At 36.8% G+C, this 26,659-nt stretch overlaps 1 protein-coding gene across 1 annotated transcript; it reads right to left on the minus strand.

Moving 5' to 3' along the window:
* Nucleotides 1–1,985: 1,985 nt before the first annotated feature.
* On the minus strand, nt 1,986–22,724 carry LOC128639847 (glutamate dehydrogenase, mitochondrial). The gene is made up of 13 exons (XM_053692058.1): nt 22,210–22,724; nt 15,149–15,229; nt 14,856–14,911; nt 13,972–14,035; nt 13,193–13,287; nt 12,509–12,688; nt 12,250–12,387; nt 6,903–7,040; nt 6,746–6,826; nt 5,603–5,726; nt 5,425–5,516; nt 3,385–3,447; nt 1,986–3,256 (listed from the first exon to the last, which is right to left on the minus strand). The coding sequence occupies exons 1-13, from the start codon at nt 22,598–22,600 to the stop codon at nt 3,137–3,139; spliced, it is 1,623 nt and encodes a 540-aa protein (XP_053548033.1). The 5' UTR covers nt 22,601–22,724; the 3' UTR covers nt 1,986–3,136.
* Nucleotides 22,725–26,659: the final 3,935 nt, after the last annotated feature.

Consider the following 26,659-nt stretch of genomic DNA (forward strand, 5'->3'; position numbering starts at 1 on the left):
AATTTGCTCCATTCTCAATATTCTTTTTTGAAAAGCATATCTAAATAGGCTCAGTAGCTGCACATAAATCCATTGTGTGATTTTCTCACCCATGTGCATCGATATTTCTTCAACAAAGGATATCTAAAGAACAAAGCAAATTAGATACTAGAATTGGAATGTTTATAAAATTGTATTCTCTATTTGAATCATGAAAGAAAAAAAAATTGGGGTTCATGGGCCTTTAACATGATTAAGGGTTTGTGACCCGAAACCCTATTTTTTTCTGCTCTTGCAGCTTCTGAAATGTGGTGAGTTTTTTGCAGTGACTTAGTGTGCACAAATTTACACTGGTGCCGAGCTGGACTTTTTTACTTCTGTAAATAAGAGTGAGGAAATCCAGAGTATCGTTCTGTACTACAACCAGGAAGCAAGAGAGTAGCATTTTGTAAGATGGTAAAATTGAAACACACAAATAAAAAAAATTAAAAAAAAAATTAAAAACAAGACAGTCTACACCAGATTTTTATGGTTTAAAAAGAATCCCTAGTTTTGCATAACCACTATTAAAAAGGGCCATGATACCCAAATGTTGAAACACTTGAAAGTGATGCAGCATAGCTGTAAAAAGCTGACTAGAAAATATCACCTGAACATCGCTATGTAAAAAAAGATAGATATTTTACCTTAAAAAAGTTCCTCAGTAGCCACATTCCTCTGTAAAGGACTTCTAAGCAGCAAATCAGTATGTCTGTCCCGGGACAGCTAAGGGAGTGAGCTTCGTGCACACTCATCTTATTTCCCTATTCAGTTGAAGGAAGTTTACTATGAAATCTCATGAGTTAAGCCAAATTTCATGAGATCACAGTAAAAGTTCATGACCTTAGCACTGTTGATGTTGATTGGCTGCTGTACATTTCTTTTTTTACCTGCAGCTGGGCTGCAACAGATTATAACTTTATACACAGAACTTACTCTGCTGAGCTGAGGAAGTGGAGGTAAAATATCTTCCTTTATACATAGAGATGCTCAGGTGACATTTTCCGGTCAGCTTTTTACAGTTATACTGCATCAGTTTCAAGTGATTTAGCACATGAGTATTATGTCCCTTTAATACACTTTTTACCTCTGTAATTACCTTGTATCTAAGCCTCTGCTGACTGCCCTCTTATTTCAGTTCCTTTGACAGACTTGCATTTTAACCAATCACAGTGCTGACTCCTAGTTAACTCCATGTATGTAAGCACAATGTTGCTATCTATATATGGCACACATTAACTAATGCCCTATAGTGGTGAAAAACTGTCAAAATGTATTCAGATAAGAAGCGGCCTTCAAGGGCTAAGAAATTAGCATAAGTTTATTTTTGGCTAGAATGTCCCTTTAAATAATTAGGTACAAGAATAATGATGATATTGCAGTGACTATTTCTCTTAAACATGATCCCTACAAGTCATTTTCACAAGGCACTAATTTGACTATTCATTTTCACGCAATTAAATACTATTGCAGAAAATTTATGTTATTAGACGTAGGTTCCAATCATCATTAAAGTGATTGTAAACTTAAACGAATTAAAGGCCAGTATTAAATAACTTTATTATTTATTTATAAATTACCTTTGTGTCAAGGTAAACTCAATGCCGATCCTCCGCACACACCTACTGCTTTATTAGCATATTGATGAATCAGGTTTCCTCCAATCCTTGTGTTGCCCTACGAGTTGGATGCCAAAGGGGGCACACAATGATTGGAGGCAGCCAGATTTGTCATCTATCTGCAGGTGGAGGATCAACGTTACATAATGCAAAAGGTAAGTATTTATAAAAAAATAAAGGCATCATTGTAAACTTTAAATAATTAAAGTGCCCCCATTTGTTAAGAATATTATTTAATATGGGCCTTTAATTTGTTAAAGTTTACAATCACTTTAAAAGCTATAACTTTTAAACTATTAGATTAATCTACGTGAATAGAAAAAAAAAATAAAAATCAAGTTTACACCATTTTTGGAAAGGATGATGTTTAATAACAGTTTTGATAAATGTCTTAAGGTCATGCAGTTACAAAGTTAAGAAGCAGAAGACCAACGTAACAAGTCAGTTTGCTAAACCTTTTGAAACTAGTGGCAGATTGCTGTAGGATTAGTTTAAAACAATCCTGAATTACTAGTTGCTTATATTGAGTGGTTGCAGATGCCAACATAATTATGTAAAGAATAAAATGAGACATACAAGTTTATAAATGGAAAATAAAATTCAGGATTATATACTACCTTGGCCATTTTAAGTAAAAGGCCTCAAAATATATAAAAAAAAAAAAAAAAAAAAAAAAAAAAAAAACACATTAACAAAAAGGGGAGAAAAACAAACATTAACAAAAAACATGCCTTATGACTGATGTGTAGATACAGTTCTGTACAACATTATTTTTTAAAAATGCTTCTATGTATTCCAGCTTTGTTCATTTGCATATACTAGTGAAATAAAATTCTAGATGTTATAATTTTTACTTTTGAAATATGAATACACCATATTTCATTTCAGCAGCAAGTCAAGGGATAAAGCCTGCAGACGTTATATGTGCAAAAAGTCATAGTAAGACTTTCCTGAAAAACTCCAAGGCCGGTTATGTTTAACGCAACAAATATACAGGCTGCAATGGTTTTCCTAAAGTAAATACCAGCTCTAATTGTGAATTGTAGAAGACTTTATTCAATGTCCGTCTAAATTGTAAATATCCAAAATGTAGTAAAAATAAAATCCCACACCTAGGAAGATTATGCAGCAAGCCAAACTAAACAAAAAAGTCTCCAGGCCAGTTAGAACAATGACATGTAACCATGTCACATACTACTGCATATCAACCTTGTGGCGTTGCAAAAATAAACTTTATAGTTATGTAACTGGCTATAATAAAAAAACAATTTGATGGGTCAATAGTCAGCTAAGCTTAGCTTGCTATCCTTATGCTTTAGGCTACGAGTTTTAGCCTAAACCAATAGCACAACATTTAATTGACTAAAGACACGGACGGAAGTTTTTAAAATGTAGTTTCCTCATACTGAGGCATAAAGGAAGAGAAAGAAGTCTTGTGGTTATATGTAAACGTATTTTTTTTTTGTTTAATAGGATGGCAGCCATTTAAATGCTCTCGTCTATGTAAAAGTCAACCCAGCTTCGTTGTACACCTTGAATACTTTCTCTATGGCATTGACATAGGCGGCAGTTCTCAAGTCCAATCCCAAATTGTATTTCATAGCAGTGCGCATAATTTGCTGTGGAGGGGGGGAAATATTTAAAAAAAAAAAAAAGTGTAAGTTTCATAAATCAATGAAATTACTTTTCAAAATTTACATTATATACACAAAGTTCTTTAATCCAAACTTGTAAACTGTATACATACCCTTGCAGATCTCTCCATAGTGTATGCCAAGCCAGAATGTACAATATCCTTCTCAGACGCACCCTGAGAAGCAAGGTCATAACTTTAATAAATGCAACATACTCAACCAATAAAGTTTTAAAATGGTGGTACAGTACACTAAGGTATTTAAGATGCAATTTGATTTAAAGAGACATGAAACCCAAACATTCTCATGATTCAGATAGAGAATACAATTTTAAACAACTTTCCAGTTTACTTCTATTTAATTTGCCTCCTCTTGTTATCCTTTGCTGAAAGGTTTATCTAGGCAAGCTCAGGAGCAGCAGAGCACCTAGGTTCTAGTTGTTGATTGGCTGAATATATATATATAGTGATTGGCTCACCCATGTGTTCAGTTAGAAACCATTAGTGCGATGCTGCTCCTTCAACAAATGATACCAAGAGAATGAAACTGATTAGATAATAGAAGTATATTAGAAAGTTGTTTAAAAATGTATTCTCTATCTGAATCATGAAAGAAAATGTGGGATTCATGTACCTTTATCTAGTACTCAGAGATAAGATTAAACAGTTTCTCTAGCAGTTCTAAGGCATCAAGCTAGACAGACCTTCCTGTAGTGAACCCAGCCTCCCTTGTAGGGCAGTGACAGGAAGTTATAGACACTGAACAAATAAAGTGTAAAGAAAAAAAAAAGAAGAGAAAGTGTAAAATCTTTTAAAAATAATGAATACATATAGCAATTATTTCTAGCAAAAACAAAAACCATTAACCAGTGTCTTATAATTACAAGAGTGAAAGACTGTTTCATAGTCCTTTAATGTCCTGTCAAGAGCTCAGACAGGATGCATTGTCTACTACTTTGCCAAGTGCAATGTCAAAAACAGAAAGTAGCTTGTAAATAATGTAAAATGGGTAAAACAATCCTTCCCTTTAGATAACATTGCCTCTCCCAGTCTCTCAAGACTAATTGAATAAAAGGTTGATGCTGAGCTTGAGCCGTAATTTCCTCTGAACCGATTGATATAAATTTACAAATATTGGATAAGGACTCCCTGTATTTCCATCTATTGGGTACACTGGGATCTACATACTATAGTGGATCTCTTTCAGTCTAAAGAGGCTGCATACTTACATTGGAACCCCTTCGGATCCTATTCTAGGAAAGAGTAAACACCTTTTACCCGGTTAACTTTCCACTTGGCTACAAGACTGCACCAACACAGTTTACACATATTTGGGCCTTATGGTTTAAAGCTCTCTGGACTGGCATATTATCCAAGTCTCACCAGCACTGAGGTCACTTAAGGAATTGAAGACAAATTTTAGTTTGAAAGCTTTTTATCTAGCTATACTAGGTTTTGGATGAGGAGGAGACATACATTACAATATAATGCTCAAAACAAGGAAATATATTGCAGGATTTTCGCCCATGCAAGCAAGTTTTTGATCAGGTCCTTTGAAATATCCAGGAGCTTCCGCTAAGCAGTGCATAATAGTTTTTTTTTTTTGTTTTGTTTTTTAAATTCACCATTAGTGTTTCTTCTATTCAGCTAGTTTATTTACGTCCTCCTGGAGATACATCCTACAGAACTGTACACTATAGTAAGGTTGTACTATTAATCTCTAAAGTATATAAACAGCCTCACGTATGTCAATACATCTTCCTATTACCTATAGAACTAAACTCAACTTAAAGTATGATCGGCTGTATTGTTTAGCTGACTACAAAATGCCTAAAAAAAAAACAAAACAAAAAAACGGATTTACTGTGTATCCTAGTCACCGTTCACACCAAATGCTTCCACCTCCTTGGCCAATTTTGATAGCCTGCCTATGACCAGGATCAAGCAACTCCCTCACTTTCTGCATACATCACCCCACTCGTCTGTCTAGAGCACTAGTCTATTCTAATCTAGAGGACACATTCATTCCATTGTAGCAGTTATCAATTAGCCTTCGATGTTAAAGTGAAAGTCCAACATCTCTCCTTAATTAAAGATTAAAAACAGCATTTCTCGTTTTTGCTAGATGCTCCCAAAACATTCAGATATACTTACTGATATTCTAGCTTGGAATTCTGCTGTTGGCACAACCGGTATAGTTCCTCCATGTTTGCCAAATTTTCTTTCTAAGCTTTCCTGGACAGACACTAAAAGAAAAATAGAACATTAGAAACAAAACCGATCACACAGTAGCAAATAAATAAGGGATTAAGGTCCTATATCAAATACATACTAAGCAAGTGATAGTTGGAGTCCCGTTCATATTTGAACGTTAATCTTCCATAGCTGACATGATTGAGATTTTTCAGCCACTCAAAATATGATACTGTTACACCACCAGCATTTAGGTACAAATCCTGGGAAGACATTTAAATACAAATTAGTGAGGTGACTACATTGCATTTGGCCAATTATAATCAATACACATTTAACGTTACCAACTCTTCCACTTGGCATTTAGCTGTGTGCATGTCATTGACTGCCAGACTTTTTGTATGTTGTCATAACTTTTGTAATTTTAACTATGGGTTTTTGCAACCAAGCTTGTCTGGGGTTAAGAGTTACTGAAAGCAAATGCAGCCGTCTGAGTTTTCCCAGCATACCACTTCTGTGTTTGTCTTTTGTACTTTTCCTAGAAGCATACAATTTGTTTAGTTGCTATCTAGCATTTGCTGATTTAGGTTAGAAAGCAATACACCTTGAAAACGTTCTAGGCCAATCACCATTTGGCCAAATGGTGTAACTAATGCTTTCAGTTTGTTAGCCGTGTGTCTAGTCACTCATGCAGACACTACAGCCCAGGAAACCACCACTTTGTTACACATGCAGATCTTCTGTACAGCCCCATTATAATGTGAAGATTCTCTGGTACATGGTATCTTCCTGACAAACTAGTGATCAGTTAGCTTGCACTAAGTGCATTATCTGGTGTCCGAGGGAAAAAGATAAAGTTTCTGTATTTATTTAAAACCATTTTCAGCTCGTCTTAGAACAGCAACAGACATTAGGAGTTAAGTCTAGAATATGTATTACAAGATCTGCAACAACCAACTGACCACAAACTCCACTGGCTAATCTAGAATATCTTTCAGATACTGGATAAGTTTTGCCCAGATTGTTATTCAGGCCTAGAAAACATTTAATATATCTTAGTGTGCTATCCTGCAACAGGACAAGCTGCAATGTGCTTGTGAAGGTAGAAAGCATTTATTAAAAAAAAAAAAAAAAAAAATTATATATATAACTTTAAGACAACTGAAATAATTTATTCTTTGTGGATAACCCAATATCATGAAATGGTGTGGATCTATATTTAGATCAGTCAGGCAATATGTAAAAGCACGTGGCTGCAAACAGAGCCACACCACATACTTACAGGAATAACCATTATATTTCTCTCAAGGAAAATTTTGTCAGCTTCTGGAGTTGTAGGCCCATTTGCACCTTCTGCTATAATCTGAAAAGGAATGATCAGAATCAGTTAAACTTACTTTGTTTTTTATTTTTAAGGTTTATTAAAACAAAAAACTAACCTTGGCTTTTATCCTGTGTGCATTGGACTTTGTCAGTTGTTTCTCACTGGCAGCAGGAATAAGAATGTCACAGTCTGCTTCCAGGATGCTTCCATCATATGGCTGAGCTTTTGGGAACCCAACAATAGTTCCATGTTGCTTTTTGTGGGAAAGGGGCGGGGGAATAAAAAAAAAAAAATATATAAAAATAAACTGGTCTGTTTTATTTTCTTAAGTCTAAATCATAAATTAATTTCATGGTGGTGAGAGTCAACAATCCATTACTCATGGGAATTACTCTTCTCTACCACTAGGAGGAGGCAAAGATTCCCAAACACATACTTCAGTCTAACATATAGCCAAGCAAGTGAGGTAAGAATAAGGAATCTGAGCCAAAAAAGGAGCAGGGAGAAAAGGATGTGCTGAAGATCTAACCCCAAAAACCAAAACGATGGGGTCTGGTGGACTCGCCACCATGAAAGAAATTAATTTCAGGTAAGCATAAAGGTTTTCTTTCATACAGATAGTCCACCATGTATTACTCATGGGAATACCCAAGCAGTGGAGTCCACGAGTAATAACTTAAAAATGTTTCACTGAGAAAATAAATCCACAACCCATGCACTTAACAGGCATAACCGTTAAACTGAGGAAGCTGCCTGAAGAACCTTTCTACCAAAGGCTGCTTCAGAAGAAGCAAAAATAAAAATAATTGTATAATTTAGTAACCAATTTAGACCAAGTAGATGCCTTGCAATTTTGATCAACTGAAGCCTCATTAGTAAAATCCTAAGTGGCAACTGACCTTGTAGAATGAGCAGTAATCAATTTGCGGTGGAGGCTGACCTGCCTCCAAATAAGCTCTGTGAATCAAAAGTTTTAACCAATAGGATAAAGAAATAGCAGAGGCCTTCTGACCTTTTCAAGGCCCAGAAAAAAAAAAAAAAAAAAAAGCACACTAGAAGATGGTTTCAAATTCTTAGTAGCATCAACATATTTCAATGCTCTAACATCCAGGGAATGCAAAGATCTTTCAGAAGAATTCATAGGATTAAGACACAATGAAGGAACAACAATCTCTCTGCCAATGTTATGACGAAACAACCTTATGCAAATTAAAAATCAAAGGGAGCCCCTCAAGAAAGAGCAGACAATTAAGAAACACTTCTAACAGAATATTAAGCCAAAAGAAATAACTCTTTCCAAGAAAGTATTTTAAATGTCCAATTTATGCAGGTTCAAAAGGAGGAGCCTGATTACAAATCTTTCTGTGGAACAAAACTGAAAGCTGAAATCTGCAGGGCAGATAGAACCTTATCTAGGAAATTTTGCAAAAACTGAAAAATCATAGGAATCCTGAAAGAATTGTGAAAAAAATAAAAAAAAATATAAAGTTGGTTGGTGTGAAATTCTTCTAAAGGAAAAGACTGAGCTTGAACGAAGATATTATTCCAGGTAAGGAAATACTGCAATACCCTCTAATTACAAATAAGAACGGCACCCAGAACCTTGGTAAATTCTCTTGGAGCTGTTGCCAGACCAAATGGAAGAGCAACAAACTGAAAATGCTTGTTGAGAAAAGCTAACCACAGAAACTGGTAATGTTCTCTGAATTAGAACATTAAAGGTAAGCATCCTTTAAATATTGTGGACATAAACTGACCTTGCCAAACAAAAGGCAGAATAGTCCCAAGTTTCCGTTTTGAAAGCTGGAATTCTTACTAATTTGTTCAGAGTTTTTTAGAAACAGAACTGGTCTGAAAATGCCTTCCTTTGGAACAATGAAGAGATTTCCCATCCCCTGTTACTGCAAAGACAGATTGAAGAAAAGCTTGAGCTTTTACAGAAAAAAAAAAAAAAAACCTTCCTCTGGGAGGCCTTGTTCTGAAACCAATTTGATATCCCTGAAAACATTCTGAACCCAGGGATCTGGAACAGACTGAAACCAAGCCTCCTGAAAAAACGCAAGGATTTACTATTGTAACAAATAAAGGGCACTTTCATTCATGTAAAAAGCTCCTTTATTTGATTCAACCGATCGCCGCTCTTAGCTCCTACAGCAGAGCACGGCAAAACATTTTTTGGCTAAGAGGTGATGTTTTCACCTCTTAGCCAATAGCCGTGCGGTAAATCTGGCTCCCATGGGCGCCAAGCCAAATTTACCGCATGGCTATTGGCCAAGAGGTAAAATCATCATCTTAGCCAAATAATTTTTTAGCCGTTGGCTGCTGAAGCAGCTAAAAACAGCGATCGATTTAATCAAATAAAAGAGCTTTCTACATGAAGTATCTTATACTTCATGAATGAAAGTGCCCTTTGTTTCAATAGAAAATCCTAGTGTTTGTAAAACGCTAGGACTTATTTTCACTTTAATATCTACTCCCTACCAGAACTTCTGGGTTAGGGGCTGCACCTTCATACAGTTTTAGAAGTAGGGAAGGATTTCTTACCCTGCTTTGACTTGTTCCAGTTAGCATTAGGTCTCCAGACTGAACAAGAGGAACCTTGCTTTTGAAGTCAGTTTTTCTGATGAAAGGAATAAAAACAATTAGAAGCTTTGAATTTTCCTTTAGACTCTGTCTTGAGTGGGGGGGGGGGGGGGAACCCCACACACCTTTACCTCCAGTAATAGTAGAAATAGAATCTAAAAATCAGACCTAAATAACTGCTTTCCCTGAAAAAGACATTCTAGCTTTAGACAGCATATCAGGATATAAGCCACAAGGCGCTTCTGGCAAGAATTGCCGAAGACATGCTTTTGACATTACTCTTCATAATATCAAACACAGCATCACATTGGGTTTGCACTCTGAAACAAACCCAATGGATTTTTACAGGGTAATCAGAAATCTGCTCTGAAAGACTAAAACAATCAGTAGGTAAAAGCAGCAGCCACATCAGCAATAGAAATAGCTGGTCTGAGAATATAACCAGCATGTATAAATGCCCGTCTATGAAAGATTCTAACTTTCTGTCTAAAGGGTCCTTAAAAGTACTGACTTCTAAAAGAATAGTGGTACGTTTAGCCAGAGTGGAACAATTTCCCATAACTAGATTAGCGGTAGGTTAGGGATAGATAAAAGACACTGCACATCTTTTTAAACCTTGCAGAAGGAGTAAGATTCTCCTGGCTTAAAGACCATTCCCTAGCAATCATGTCAGACAGCATCAGGCACAAGGAAAATAATAATTAAGACCTCTTTTAAAGGAGAATGAAATTAAACAATTCATGTTTAACTTCAGATGAGGAATCCTCATCCCCAGAGGAAACTTTACCATCTGAAGATACAGCACCCCTGAGCTCAGGGCACACAGTACTTTTAGAATGTAAAATCTGAACTGACCTTTTATGCTTATTTGAAGGCGGGAGAGCAGTCAACACTTTAGAGCCTTGATAAAAAGTTTATATGGCAGGAGGCACAACTTCAGCATTAACTTGTAATGAACAAAGGGTAGATGCATTAGTACCCGAAGAAACTGCATTAGATTGGATGACCTTACCACCTAAAATGCAATATGTCCAAGACTGGGCTCTTTCTAATCCCCCCTCTAATTCTACCCCTGTTTCTAACTTTTCAATCACTGTTGGTGAAACCATTATCTCCCCAAGTCCGCTGCCTAGGAGTTACACTTGACTCCAATCTTTCATTCATACCCCACATCCAATTGCTCTCTTCATCCCGTTGCAACCACCTACACAATATCTACAAATTTTGTCAGTTTCTGAGTGCTGAAACTACTAAACGGCTAATCCACTCCCTGGTAATTTCCCGAATTGACTACTGTAATAACCTACTAACTGGCCTCCCTCTCTTCCGTCTCTCCCCTCTTCAATCCATCCTAAATGCCTCTGCTAGGCTAATCCACCTCTCGACGCACTGTATCTGCTGCACATCTGAAAGGTGCTTCACTGGCTCCCCATTTCACAGCAGAAATAAATTCAAAATTCTCACCCTGACCTATAAAGCCCTTACTAACTCAGTCCCCGCCCCCTACCTATCCTCACTAATAGCTACCCTCATCTAACTCCACAGCAACATTCCCACCTTTGCAGTCCCCACCTCCTACCCATCTAGATTGTATGTTTCCCACAGGAACAGGGCCCTCAATTTGCCCTGTGTTAAAAACTTTGTCTATTGTACTGTACTTTCATCTTTGTACCCATGGACAATGTCTATTGTACTGTACTTTCATCTTTGTACCCATGGACAGCGCTGCAGAATCTGTTGGCGCTTAATAAAATAGATTTTTTTAGTGCTTACAGACCAGACATGAGCCACATAAATTAGGGCACTTCAGCTTTCTTACAAATAAGTACACCTAATAATGGCAGAAAGGTATACAGGATAGATTTAGGGACAGATTCCTGCTGCTTCACTATAGCATACGTCAAAGAAATGAAATAAACACTATAAAACCCCTTTAAAGAAGCTTGAGCAATGGAAACCATTTATACCCACTTAGCTTTGACAGGAACAATGCATGCTAAGCCGAGGGGGAAAAAAAACAAACAAAAAAAAACAGAACACATTACATCTGAACACGTGCCAAACTGACAGTTTTAATGAGGTTGTTCGTGTCAAAAACCTAACGCGCGCATAGCCAAGCATTTATGCGCTAACCCAATGTGAGTACACCAATGCGCAGGAAAATTAAAAAAGGAAAATGCGAAAAAACCTGCATCTCCTAAAGAGACTAAGGGATGTGCACTAACCTGATGGCATGCAAGAACAGGCCGATTTGCGATAAACGAAAGAAAAAAAAAAAAAAAAAAAAAAACACACCACGCAAGGGAATAGTGAAAGATCTGTCCCACGACTATATATAGATAAGATTTTAAACAAAAAAAAAAAAAATTAGATTATATATCTCTACAGATGTAAAAAAAAAAATAAAAAAAAAAATCATATACACTAATAGACACTCGTCCACTAGCAATCAAGTAGCAGACGCCAAACCAGTACTGAAACATCAGCAGAGGTTATAGGAGTATATTGTAAATCTATTAAAGGAGGCAGAAGACACGTACCTGCGACCAATTAAGAGGTTTTATGAAAGATTTCCCATGAGGTGAAACTAAATACCCCAACTACATCCTTCTGACAAGCACTGTACTCCGAGGGGAAACTGGGCATCAGACTGATAACCCCTTTCTCGTAAGAATAGAATGCACATCTTCAACCACCTCCAGCAGAGGCAAAGTAAAGACTGAGGTACATCTAAGGGGTTTTATAGAGCTCTTGGGGTTTGGGAATTGTTGCCTCCTCCTAGTGGTAGAGAAGAGTGATTGTGGACTCTCACCACCTGAATGAAAATAAAATATCAACTTCAGAAAGTCAGAAAGGGGGTCTAATTTTGAAGCACTTACCAGTTTGTAATCTTCAAGTTCTTTCGGGTCAATACCATTAGGGTTCCAGATTGTGCCATCAATTTCACCAATGCCAACACATTTGGCACCAAAACGGTGGAGATACCTCATGGAGTGCAAACCCACATTACCAAATCCCTGCCAAAAACATGATTTATGGTCAATAACCCTTAATGGGGGAAGAAAAAAAAAACAAAAAAAAACACACACCTCAAAAAGTAACCAATACCCAACAAACTGCTACAGCAAAACTGGTTACCTGTATTACAAAGGTCTTGTCACCAAAGCCAGGAGTCATTCCCAACTGGCTCATGTACGAAGCTTCATTAATAAAATTCTCAATGCCATGGAAGACTCCTCGACCAGTGGCTGATATACGTCCATGAATACCTCCTTGGCTTATTGGCTTCCCAGTCACACAAGCATGAGCATTGATATCCTGCAAAAGCAATCAGATATAGAAACTCTATACAGTAACATCTACACAAAACCAGACATTTTACTATGATTCACAATTTTGTTTTTCTCTTCACGATTCAGAGCATGCACACAAAAAACAAACAAAAAAAACAAAAAAATCACAAACTTCTTGACAATTTACTTAATTTGCTTTGTCGTCGGTATCTATTGATAAAGCATGCTTAGGCAGGATTAGTAGCAGCAGAGTACGATTAGTGACAGCAAATATTCCTTGCCATTGGCTCACTCAGTGTACAGCTGGCACCCAGTAGCAAATCACTGCTCCTTCATCAAAAATATACTAAGAATGAAGCAAATTGATAGCATATTTTTCTTAAAACAACTTTCCATTTTATTTCTATCTGAATCATGAAAGAAATAAAGTAGTGTTTCATGCCCCTTTAACTGCAATGCCAGATATCAGCTGTGGTGTGAAGTATTAAACACACAGAACAAATTATGCAAATCTACAGGGAATGCTTACTGTGTGTCCAATGGTATTGGCATAAGTATCTGCAATCCAGGACATCTCTCGTTCTCCAGTGCTCATGTCTGGTGCAGGGACATCAATACCAGGGCCTAGAAAACAAAGTGTTGGTTGATCATGTAGTAAAATATTACTTTATTCATCAAAGAAGCTTGTTTAACTTCTCATCACTTATTGTAGCTGAACACCTGTTGTGTCCGTATTCACTACAGTAATAGGTGAAGAAACATCTGTAAACCATGGGAAATAAAGTCCATGTAAAGTGTCTTATTGAGGTAGACTACAAAAAGCAAAGTTATCATAGGTTTTACTGAAAAAGGGATTAACAAAAAAACACAACATAGGACACTATTTAAAATACGCTAATTTAAAGGAATATTTGAATTCATTAGCGCATGTAAGTTTTGCACTACTGACAATAGAACTCTAACCCTAGCAAAAGGGTTTACGCACAGTCTCTGGAGTCATAAGCATTAGAGCTCCCAAGCTGAATTCGGCCAGTGATTGGTGGGGTAGTACATCTGCCTCAGGGTCAGCAGTTTTCTGCAGCTCTTTAGCCAGATTGTGTGTGTTTAACCCGATTTGAAGAGGTTAAACACAGAATTCCAGTGAAGGGCAAAAAGGATGCGCTTTAATTAGAAAAAGTAATTTCTGCACTACAGAGTTACCTTTAACAATTATCAAAACAGATTCATTTAGGACAACATGGCACATTAATATTTAGCCAAAATGTTGTTAAATGCTCTTTACATTCACATTAAGTAATGAAATCTTACCGATGAATCCTTTCTTTGCTAGTTCTATGGTAAATCTTCTAGTTATTTTCTCTAATTCAGCATCCTAATTTATAAGAGGGGAAAGAAAGTCTAAAAAATGCTGCACATACAGAAGAAAAGATTATGCTTATTACCAATTTACCAAACAGTATAATAACACATCACATGTTTTCATATCTGGGACAGCACACTTTCATTTAGTCACAGTCCAGAGTTCTTGACATCAATATTCTCCAATCAAAACTCAGAAGCCTTGAGAAAGGCCCATGCTGGGGCCAAAATGTTGGAACTCTAATAAAAGTTGTGTGATTCCACAACATGACTCCTGAGTTTTGATTGGAGAAATAAAATTCACATACATCCGTCTAGTTTCTACACTAGAGACACTGCCAATAAAATGTTAGAAAATAGCTCTCAAATATAAACGTACATACAATGTTGTCTCATACACGAGAAATAGTTTTTAACCCACTGAAAGTACATAAAAAATAAATTATATACTTTCATTTTGTCCCTTTTCTTGTAATTTAAATTGAAAAATTGTTTTAATTTCTGAGTGCCATGTTGTAACCTAGGTCTTCACTATCCATTTCTTCTATTGATAACCATTAAGAGCTTGCAAAGAAGGCTGTCTGTAAACCTTGCTAGTCATTTTAATTACACACAGCCTTGTGGCTCTCATTATCCATAGCAGACAAACAAAAACAACAAAAATACACACCCACAGGTTTAAATGTGGCAGTGTCCATTACACATATATCTTCAATGGTTAAACCATTTAACCAACACACACCTTCACTGTGCTTTTTTATATATAATTTACTTAAACATATCTAGCATGTGTTTAGTGATTAATACCATTATTAAATTAATACAACACTTACTGAATAATTCCTTGTGTTAATTTTTACACCAGCTTTGGCTCCACCAAAAGGCACATCTGAAAAGCCAATTTTAACAGGTAGGTTAAAGGAGAAAAATTGCATCAAATCTCAAAAAACAAAAAAAAAAAAAAAATAAAAACCCTTCAAAGAGATAAGCTTATGATAAATTCAGAAAATTTTAGCTGAAGTCAGACAAACATAAAAATAAATGTAATCTAAAAGCTAACTGAAGTTAAAAGTAATATATACCCCACCCCAGTGCTAATGGAAGGGGGGGGGGGGGACGTACTTACCTACTACTGCACATTTATAAGTCATCAAAGATGCCAATGCTTTGACTTCATCAACACTAACATCTGTGCTGTAACGAATACCTAAAATATTAAAAGGAGAAAAACAAAATCAATTTCCCTTCTTTTAAAACCACAAGTCTTCAACCCCATGAACTTTTTTTTTTTTATACAATTTTAAAATAAAGTTTGAATCCCATAAAAAAAAAACAACAAAAACACACACTGGTGTGTAGGGGGAAAGTGAAATTTAGTAGTTCTTTGCTCCTAAAAGGTTTGCTTAAAGCAAGGCCAGACAAGTTTACTAATAATTCTAGCTTTGTCTCTTAAAAGGCTTTTTTAGTTGAATTTACATGCTTTAATTCTTTAGAGCATGTCTTTCTTTTACAACTAGCAACTCTGCACCTCCAAAGTACCTCTAGTGAGCTTCAAATAACGGACTGGGTCAAAAGCAGTTTATACCTGGGACCAGCAGTGCTTTAACGTTCCATTTCAGTACTTTAGCTATGTACTTAACTCAATTGCAGGGGGGGGGAGTTAAAGTGCTATTTTTAAAATTGCATGTTCTAGCAAATTTGAACTTGTCATTTTTCAACTATAATGGCACTAACTTCTTAAATAAGTCTACACTTTTACATTAGGTCTTTGGCTTCTTAGTATTTTCATAGAGCATCCATAAACAAACAAAAATAAAAAATAGAAAGGCCAAAAATATGCAACTTGGCAGTTTTGTAGAATATTGTATGTGTTTTACATACACACTATTTTATAGTTTAGATGTCTATATAAACTTTACAAATACAGCACAAAAGTAATTTGCAGCACTACAAAAAGACATGCAACATAAAAGGTTTCTTTCTATAGTACTGTATGACTCACTGCTTGTTCGTTTTTCGACACTAAGAGTTTCCACTGGACCATACCCAAAAGGCATTTTTTTCCTGAAAGCAGACAAATAACCACTCCCTGAGTACAAGCGGAAACCTAACTAGAAACAGCCTTGCTTAAAAAAAAAAAAAAAAGTAAGTAATCTAAAAATTGTTCAGGCTCCATTTTACTTGAAGAGGAAAATCTAGCAATAGTGTTTTATATGAACACATCTAGTTTTATTTTACTTGAGATATTGCTCTTTACAAATTAAAGGTTTATTGCAACCAAGTCTATAAACATACATACACACAACCTGCAAAAGGCTCAGATGCGTAGCATTTTTTAGCAATTAAATATTTTTCAATTAAGGTAGGTTGAGTTTTTTTTTTTAGACAATGCTATTGCACACTTACTAGACTACAGTATAGTGTAAAAACTTATTTTTTATAGATTGTTGATTTTTACTATATTATCTTTATAACTTCACTTTGTGCAGGGGCAATTGAGTATCATAATCAAACCAGGTGATTAGTAAATAGCACCCCCTAGAGTTGTACCAGTTATTTTAGTTAATAACAGTTGGTATGACATATGCACTGGGGAACAAAAAAAAAAAACAAAAAAAAAAAAAAAACTCAACTGCTATATTCGCTTTGAGGTGGTCTGAACCAAACCCGTAATATCTCCTAGGGTACGTACAGTATCCCACAATAGTGTATACACCCCTCACATTTTGGTAAATAATTATATCTTTTCATGTGACAACACTAAAGAAATGACACTTTGCTACAATGTAAAGCAGTGAGTGTACAGCCTGTATAACAGTGTAAACTTGCTGTCCCTTCAAAATAAATCACAGACATTAAGGTCTAAACCGTTGGCAACAAAAGTGAGTACACCCCTAAGTGGAAATGTCCAAATTGGGCCCAATTAGCAATTTTCTCGCCTGGGTGTCATGTGACTCGTTAGTGTTACAAGCTCTCAGGTGTGAAATTTTGTGTTATCACTCACTCTCTCATACTGGTCACTGGAAGTTCAACATGGCACCTCATGGCAAAGAACTCTGGGGATCTGAAAAAAGAATAGTTGCTCTACATAAAGATAGCATAGGCCAGTGTTTTTCAACCAGTGTGCCGTGAGAGATCCTCAGGTGTGCCGCGGCAGACTAACAGTGCGGGGGTGTCCCTCTCTCAAATTTTGAAATATTGGGATGTATGCGACAGGCTCATCAGGCATCATTTACAACCATGACATTGACATTCACAGACAATTATTATGATTGTTTGTGAATGAATGTCAATATGTCATGTATAGTTTGTAGGAGGCATGGCAGAGAATATGAATATATATATATATATATATATATATATATATATATATATATATATATATATATATATATATATATATATATATATATATATATATATATATATATATATATATATATATATATATATATATATATACACATACACACACCTCCTGTATTAGGCTACAATGTGTATTATTTTGTAAAATTTTGGGATGGTGGTGTGCCACAGGATTTTTTTAATGTACAAAAGTGTGCCACGGCAAAAAAAAAAAAGTTGCAAAACACTGGCCTAGGCTATAAGAAGATTGCCAAGACCCTGAAACTGATCTGCAGCACGGTGGGCAAGACCATACAGCGGTTTCCCTGGACAGGTTCCACTCAAAACAGGCCTCGCCATGGTCGACCAAAGAAGTTTAGTGCACATGCTCAGCGTAATATCCAGCGGTTGCCTTTGAGAAATAGACATATGAGTGCTGCAGAGGTTAAAGGGGTGGGGTGTCAGCTTATCAGTGCTCAGACCATACACCACACACTGCATCAAATTGGTCTGCATGGCTGTCGTCCTAGAAGGAAGCCTCTCCTAAAGATGATGCACAAGAAAGCCCACAAACAGTTTGCTGAAGACAAGCAGACTAAGAACATGGATTACTGGAACCATGCCCTGTGGTCCGATGAGAACAGCAAACTTAATTGGTTCAGATGGTGTCAAGTGTGTGGCGGCAACCAGGTGAAGAGTACAAAGACAAGTGTGTCTTGCCTACAGTCAAGCATGGTGGTGGGTGTGTCATGGTCTTGGCCTGCATGACTGCTGCCAGCACTGGGGAGCTACAGCTCATTGAGGGAACCATGAATGCTAACATGTACTTTGACATACTGAAGCAGAGCATGATTCCCCTCCCTTCGGAGACTTGGCCACAGGGCAGTATTCCAACATGATAACGACCCCAAACACACCTCCAAGACAACTACTGCATTGCTAGAGAAGTTGAGGGTAAAGGTAATGGACTGGTCAAGCACGTCTCCAGACCTAAACCCTATTGAGCATCCTCAAACGGAAGGTGGGGGAGCATAAGGTCCGTGATTTCGTCATGGAGTGGAAGAGAACTCCAGTGGCAACCTATAAAGCCCTGGTGAACTCCATGCCCAAGAGGGTTAAAGGCGGTGCTGGAAAATAATGGTGGCCACACAAAATATTGATACTTTGGGCACAATTTGGACATTTCCACTTAGGGGTGTTTTGTTGCCAATGTTTTAGACATTAATGGATGTGTGTCGAGTTATTTTGAGGGGACAGCAAATTTACACTGTTACACAGGCTGTACACTACTACTTTACATTGTAGCAAAGTGTAATTTCTTCAGTGTTATCACATGAAAAGATAAAATATTTACAAAAATGTGAGGGGTGTACTCACTTTTGTGGGATACTGTATGTGTGTAATTTAGCAAAATGTATAAAATGATAATTTGTGCAATATATTAAAAAGGCCCCATGGAGAGCACTTGGCAAATGACCTATTGTAATGGGTATATTTGCAGTATTTTATCCCCGGGTCTAAGCATTTGGCTCTTTTCGGAGCCTTATTTATTAATTTAATAGTCTGTTCATGTGGGTGGGCAAATATGCCCACAACTCTAAAGCCATCTAGGGAGGGACACACACTTTTGGTATCCTTTGCTGAAAAAGCATAACTAGCTAGGCTCAAGAACTGGGAGCTAGCTGTTTATTGGCAGCTGTACAAATATATCTTATAATTGGGTTACTGATTTGTTCAGCTAGCTCACAGCAGTGCATTGCTGTTTCCACAATAAAGGACACCAAGAGAATGAAGCAAATTTAATAGAAGTAAATGGGGGGGGGGGGGGGAAGAGTGGGTTTCATATCCCTTTAGGCTTCTAAAGTATTGATCTGCAGCTCCAATGTGTTAAGCCACTACTGAGCTCGAGTATTTTGTTACTGCGCTACAACTTCCAGAGGACTGTAACCTCTGCAAAGGTGGTTAAACCATAGTTAAGTCAGCTCCAGATAGGCAAAGCTGAACCAAACAAGGACAGAATCAGCAGCCATGTTCAGCACATGATTGGCAGATTATTGCCTTTAAGGAGTTTACTTTAGCATATTTGACACCAAACAATGATATCCAATAGCATGTCTAAATTGTGCATCAGAAGAATGAGGGCCTGGTGATCTAAGGCTCACTGGTCTGGCAAGATTGTATGAGATGCCTCGTCAGTAGTGCCAAGTGCCTTAAAGCAGGGGGCCAACAAATCTGTTTAAATTTCAGAAGCCAGTAAGAATATTTAGGAGCCAGACCGTAGTATTTGTATATCGATATATGGAGAATAACCCTAAAAGTTATGAGACAGGGGGAAAATTCTAGGAGCCAGTGGCTCCCTGGCTCCTGGGTTTGTCGAGCCCTGCCTTAAATAGTATAAAGGCAGCCGATAGCTTGAGACATTTCTCTCAATATGCAGTGTTCAGAATGTGACAGACATCTACATCACAATACAACTACTGAAACCATGACAGACATATGCAAGTTTTTAAAGAGAATAACATTCAGATCGGTCAATTCTAAGGTTCCTCTACAGAGCAATTACATAAGAGCTCAAATCAAATAATACACTCATTATGCTTCAGTTAAAAGGGACACTGAAAGCAAATTTTTTATTTTGTGATTCAGATAGAGCATGCAATTTTAAGCAACTTTCTAATTTACTGCTATTAGCAAATGTTCTTCATTCTCTTGGTATCTTTATTTGAAAGTTTAGATGCCAGCCCATTTAGTGATCAACCTGGGTTGTTCTTGCTGATTAGTGGATACATTCATCCACCAACAAACAAGTGCTGTCCAAGGTTCTGGACTCTCTTTTTCAAATAAAGATAGCAAGAGAACAAAGAAAAAATTAGGAGTAAATTAGAAAGTTGTATGCTCTATCTGAATCACGAAAGAAAAAATTGGGTTCAGTGTCCCTTTAAGAAGAGTTCAATGTCAAGTTGGGTAAAGGAATAACAAAAAAAGTAGAAATTGAACTACTGGCATGCAATGCCCCTAGGAATTAATGTAGCTTGAACTAGCACGCTAGTTGTTAATTTATCTGATGCTTCAATAAATTAGTTATTCTTATCCAATGTGATAGCAGAACACTTTTATAGAGTTAAAAAGGGACAGTGAAGTCAAATTAAAATGTTCCTTATACAGGTAAAACTTGTTATTTTAAACAACTTTCCAATTTACTTCTATTCTCACTTTGTTCTCTTGGTATCCTTTAAGGGTAAACCAAGGTAGGCTGATAGTGTGCACATCTTTAACAGTCTATGGCAGAAGTGTTTGCAACTATGTATAAATTGCTATATGGTTGCAAACTGCTACCACATAACTAAAGACACATGCACACTCCTCAGCCCATAGCTTTATTCTTCAAAGAATACAAACAGAACTAAGCAAAACTGATAAAATAAGTACATTGGGAAATTGTTCAATAATGTAATGTTCTATAGTATCCAGTCAATTTAAGTTTAATTTTGGCTTTACTATCCCTTTTAATGACATTGAACACCAAAGTAACATGTACAACACCTAGTGGGCTACTGCTTTACAGATTAGAGTTAGGATAACCTCTCAGGAGGGATGTTAAAGATATATTACAATATAGGTTAATAGTATTAACTGCTCACCTTTACTACAATACATGTGATGCCCTGAAAGGCAGACTGGCAAGCTGACAGGTCCGTCTCTTATGTCTAGATTTGTAGTGTGTAGATTAGGTGGTTCATATTCTCAGCTTTTATTTAATGAACCTGAATATCAAGTCCATGTACCAATCGAATTAGGTCACGAATATACAATCTCTAAATAGACATGGTCTGGTATTGGCATGCTGTTCAGTGTTGCTATCCTTTGACACTAGAGCAAACTTCAGCTTGGCAAGAAAGGATCACCCTATCTACTATATACTGTACTGTTATAACCCATAAGCAAGACCTCGTCTGAATGGGATTTTGAATTAGATATTTATTGGTGAATAAATCGGTCTTTAAAAAAAATTTGTAATAGATTGATTCTCTAAAGAGAAAATGGGAGGGAAAAAATAAATAGACAAATGAGCAAATGACCCTATTTACAGTTAAGGACCTCATTAGCCTTTCTTGAAATCCAGCAACACATGCTCACAAGACCCCTAGGCTACTAGAGAAGTATCCAGTATCTTAACCCAATGGCTGACATAGATGTCCTTGTATTCCTGCCATTACCATCATGGGAAGGTCTCTACCCAGGGCTAGACTTACATTTTCTGCACAGATTGCATGGGTGCATGATACAGTGTGCACAAGCACACTCACTAGCAGTAGTACGCAAAGTTACTGTAGGCCATGTGCACATAACCAGATTCAGGCACCAGCATTTGTATCTGCCCAATACACGGTTAGAAAACAATTTCAATTGCTGGTGTATATCTAGATATTCTTTGTAGAGCAACATGCACAAAAGCTCTAACTGAAAACTGATAGCTTTCCTTAAAAGTATTTTGCTAATACAAAGTATATAGCAAAAAAACAGTTCTATACAAAAGTGAAATGCACAGATGTTCGTTTCAGTTCTGGCTGGATTGTCCCTTTAAGTGTCATCTGCATACATAAATATGCTCCAGGTTGCACCATAAATAGAACATTAACAGCTCCACCTCAATTGTAGCCTAGTGACAGGTCTACTACTGACCATGCTTCCCTCTCTTTAAGCTACCTCTGGCTACATAAAGACGACCCCTGTAACATGAAAACCCCAGTAACCCTTGTCATGCTATAGACCCTAATTACACCGCCAGCCCCTCTGTATGCGCCCCCCTAGGCACCTGCCTAGTGCCCAGCTCTGTCTCACCTCCCTTGCAGGGAGTCCGGTGCTGGCTGTGCTGCGCCCTGTAGCCCTCGATGACCTCCCACTCGCCGTTGTCCCGCTTGATGGGAAAGCTGACGCTCAGGACGTGGTTGCAGGGCTTGATGATACGCAGGATACCCCTCACCCGGTGCCGCTTCTGCTCCTCGGTCTCTCGGGTCTTTAAGTCCTCCACCAGCTTGTCCTCCACGATACCTGCGCCTCTGTCGAAGAAGCCCTCCACCATCTTGAAGAAGTTGGGGTCATCTTCGGTATCTACGGCCTGACTGTAGCGGCGGAGAAAGCCGGTTGTGGCCGCTGGTAGGGCGGCGTCTGAGGCGCTGGACGCCAGGGCACCACCGCCCCGGGATACCAACTCTCCCAGGTATCGATACATGACTGGCACTGACTTGAGGTGACCGAGGCCGCGCAAACACTGACAGCGCGAGGACCCGCCAGGAGAAGGGAGACCCAGAAGCTGCCTTTATATGGAGCTCACGGCCTCTGGAGGGCACGGGGGCGGCACCCAGGCAGCAGCGGCGACTGTCAGCTGAAAGAGCGCGCAAGTGCGCATGCCCGTCACCCAGCACTATGGGTGTACATGTATAAAATAAAAAAGGGGTGCCGCCCATGGGGTGTGAGGGAACTCGAAGAAAGAAAACACCTCATAGAAAATGGAATAACCGAATGTTTTTCTCATGTTACAGTGAACATCATAAACTATTTACTGTTGACTAGAAAATCATGTACAATCATAAATTTCACCCATAATGCCACTTTAAATGACAAAACCTAGGAAATAAATGCAGTTCCTTACCGTTGTGATAATGCAGAAGAGGCATTTAACAAAAGGGACAATTTATTTACATACATAATGGGAAGGATGAATTATTTATGCTTTGGATAATTCTTTTAGGATCATTTTAAAATGATGGTAAACTTTCCCTATTGTATAAACAAATCTGGAATGTTAGATATATTTTAGATAGAGTTTAATTAATCAGTTATAATGAAGATGCGCTTTAACTTACATTTTAATGTAGCACTGAAATACAAATACCCAGCGCTCCACTGCCACCGGCCATGTCAATCAAAAGTAATTTTTTGTGAGCTAATGGTTTGAACTGTTCTCCAATCGGTGCTCTAGCCATACGACACTCACACTTTTTTATTTTATTTTTTTGTGTGGCTAGAGCACCAATTAGAGAACAGTTCAAACCATTTAGCTCACACTCACACACAAATTACTTTTTAAATGGGCGGCCTGAGCAAAGGGAATTTCATCACTACATTAAAAACTAAATTAAAGCCTATCTTCATTACAACTGATTAATTAAACTCCATCTAAAATATCACTAACATTCCGGATCTGTTTATACAAAAAGGAAAATTTACCATTACTTTAAAGCAGTAAAATTGCCGCCACACACTGTGACCCTGTGAAATATGTTTCTGCTAGAAAGAGAGAGAGGGTTAAAGTTATGGTAAACTCTCCCCTTTTTAAAAACAGATCTGGAATGTAAGCGCTATTTTAGATGGAGTTTAATTCATTAGCTGTAATGAAGATGCAGTATAACATGCTTTTTAACATAGATATGAAATTCAAATACTGCATGCTCCTCCGCCCACTTCAAAAGTAACATTTTCTGTGAGCACACAGATTGAATTGTTGTCCAATCAGCGCTCTCCCCATCTGGCACTTTTGTTGTAGCTAGAGCATTGATTGGAGAGTAATTCAATCATTTAGCTGACAGGAAAATTGACTTTTGAAGTGGGTGGTGTAACGTGGGGTATTTGAATTTCATATCTATATTAATTTAAGTTCTAGCACATCTTCATTACAGCTAATGAATAAAACTCCATCTAAAATAGAGCTTACATTCCAGATCTGATTTTAAAAAGGGGAGAGTTTACCATCACTTTAATATAGAGACACACTCTGCTGAGAATGATCAGCTGGGAACATCATTTCTTTGCTTGTTCCAGAGATTGAGTGCCACTGAGAGTGCAGTATTGATTAGCTCACTATGCCTTTCATTGAGAATAAATATTCTGTAGTATACCAGTCTGAACCTGCCAAAAAGACAGCCCAGCTCAGAAATACCAGGCAATTCTCCCCTGAATGAGAGAAAGCAAGAATCTGTCAGTGAGGTGCAACTGAACCCATCTTGTGTGTGTGAGCAATAAGCCCACATCTGGTTTCCTCTTTTTCAGCTGATGTTCATTCTCATTTGATATTTGGTTCTCATACATTTTGCAATACAGTGACCATACTGCCCATTTCTGTGCTAAGACTTTTTTTGCCAGCAGCACCTATGTCATCACAAATCAGCAGTGGAGTGGTGACATTGAGGTATTAGTGAGAGTTAGCGGTTTAGAAATAGTTCTCTAAAGATTTTTTGTTATTTATTGTTTTATTAAATGATTGAGAATTTCTTAGCTATCATTTAGTTATGGTTTTTCAATGCTCGTCATGTTTATCAAAAAGCCTTTATTTTAAAAGTTTTCCTATATATCTGATTGCAAATTATTTAAAAAAAAAATAGCAATCAGACTATAAAATAGAGGAAAACTTAAATGCAATTGTAGCAATAGCATATACTTGTAATAGCAAAAGAATAAAAATTGTAAATTAAAAGTTGTTTGGAGCCAGGCCCCCATCCTCGTGTATACATTTGTATGATCAAGTCCAATATCTGTATTGTAACACAATTTGTAAATATAATGTAATATGTACATACATAATCATGTATTCAGCTCTTGGGAGTACAGTGGAACGTTACAAATAAAGGATAAAAGAGTTTACAATAAAACAGATAAATGCTGACTCAAAGTCTTAGCATCACAGCATGTGAATCTTTATATTTCTGGAAATGTTTAACCACATGTTTAAGATAAACTGGTTGTACATTGTTTAACTATTCCAAATGTTGTATAATGTGATATTAAATATATATCCGAGTTAAGTACCCTGCCATAACATATATTAGGATTTGAGCCATGTGGAATTAGCTTTGTCACTGATTCCAGCAGGGCAGGCTGAGGCATCCCCATACCATATTGTATGCAGAAATATCATCTGGGGGTGTGAGGGGGGTGTGATAGTCATATGACTGCCAAATTACCAATAGGATCTTCTTATCCCTAAGTCGGAAGAAGGAGCAGTGTTCTCTGTATGTGACAAAGACAGTATAAGGGGGAGGGGGTAAGGAATAAAGACTTATTATTATTAGTTTTTTTTTATATATATATATATATATACATACATTTACATATTCATTCTTTTTTTAATAAAACATACTTATACTGTACTAAAAAAAATTAGTAATAAAAAATATTGCAAATAAAAATAATGAATTTTGTAAAAATATTACAAAAAGACGAGCTTCTATTTTTTTTATATAGAGCAATTAATTGTTGAATTGGCTGTAGGTCACTTTGATTATACACATGATATATAGTGATAAATACATTTTTTAGCTAAAAATTACATATACAATTCATTGCTATTAATGACTTTCCTTAAACTGTATATACTACACACATTTACAAGGTTTGGTACAAATGCACATTATTTTATTTTATTATAAGGTCTTACAGACCACACAAATTAATCTTTGTTAGTGGATGTCGTTCTCAGGTCTAAGCAATTTTTTTTTTTTTTAAATATTAAAAATAAAACTTACTGCAACAAGTTAAAAAAAAAAGTTATTTTTTTTTGAAGAAGAAAATGGAACTCGATCGGTTGAAGAATGGAATGTTGCTTAGCCAGTTAGAAATTGTAATCTCTAACAGTTAGTGATGCAATTTCCTATTTGTTTCCCATTTTTCAGTTCCCTATCTTTCAAGGCAAATATTACATTACTGCTCACTGCTGTTGGTAAGAGTGTACATAACCATATCTATTTTTCATTATTCACATTTATTTTCTGGTTCACATACCTTGATTTGTTGCCAAAACAGGCCAGTATTGTAGATAAATTAAATTTACAGCTTGATATTACAAAATTGTTATGTAACTAATAACAACACTTTATAATAGAACAGCAAAAAATAAAATTATACAATTTCACCTATGATTGTAATAAGATATATCAAAGAAAATCACAGTAAACCTTTTGCTCAGCATTGTTTCTGTACTGTATCACAATAGATCACCTATACTCAAAGTCTGCAACATTAAATACTCTAAGACAGGGTTCTTCAAACTTTTTACGCCAAGACCCAGTGCCATGATACCACATACCTTCACAACCCTATTTTTATGCTTGGACTGAAAATTTCTAAAATATACAACAAAATAGCTGCATTTTTTGGCAAAGTGAGTATAATTCTCACACTCTCATATAACACACACATAAAACACAGTCATATAGCACCCCCACACTCGCATATAAACACACCGCACACACTCACAATACACACTCTCATACAACACACTCATATAACACACACA

This window comes from Bombina bombina, chromosome 9 (genome assembly GCF_027579735.1).
Source record: "Bombina bombina isolate aBomBom1 chromosome 9, aBomBom1.pri, whole genome shotgun sequence".
NCBI lineage: Eukaryota > Metazoa > Chordata > Amphibia > Anura > Bombinatoridae > Bombina > Bombina bombina.

Coding starts and splice junctions, on each gene's coding strand:
- LOC128639847 (XM_053692058.1), bottom strand. CDS start 22,600: ATGTATCGATACCTGGGAGAGTTGGTATCCCGGGGCGGTGGTGCCCTG. Junction 6,827..6,902: donor CACACAGGATAAAAGCCAAG/GTTAGTTTTTTG, acceptor ATTCCTTTTCAG/ATTATAGCAGAAGGTGCAAA. Junction 5,727..6,745: donor GAAATATAATGGTTATTCCT/GTAAGTATGTGG, acceptor ATGTCTTCCCAG/GATTTGTACCTAAATGCTGG.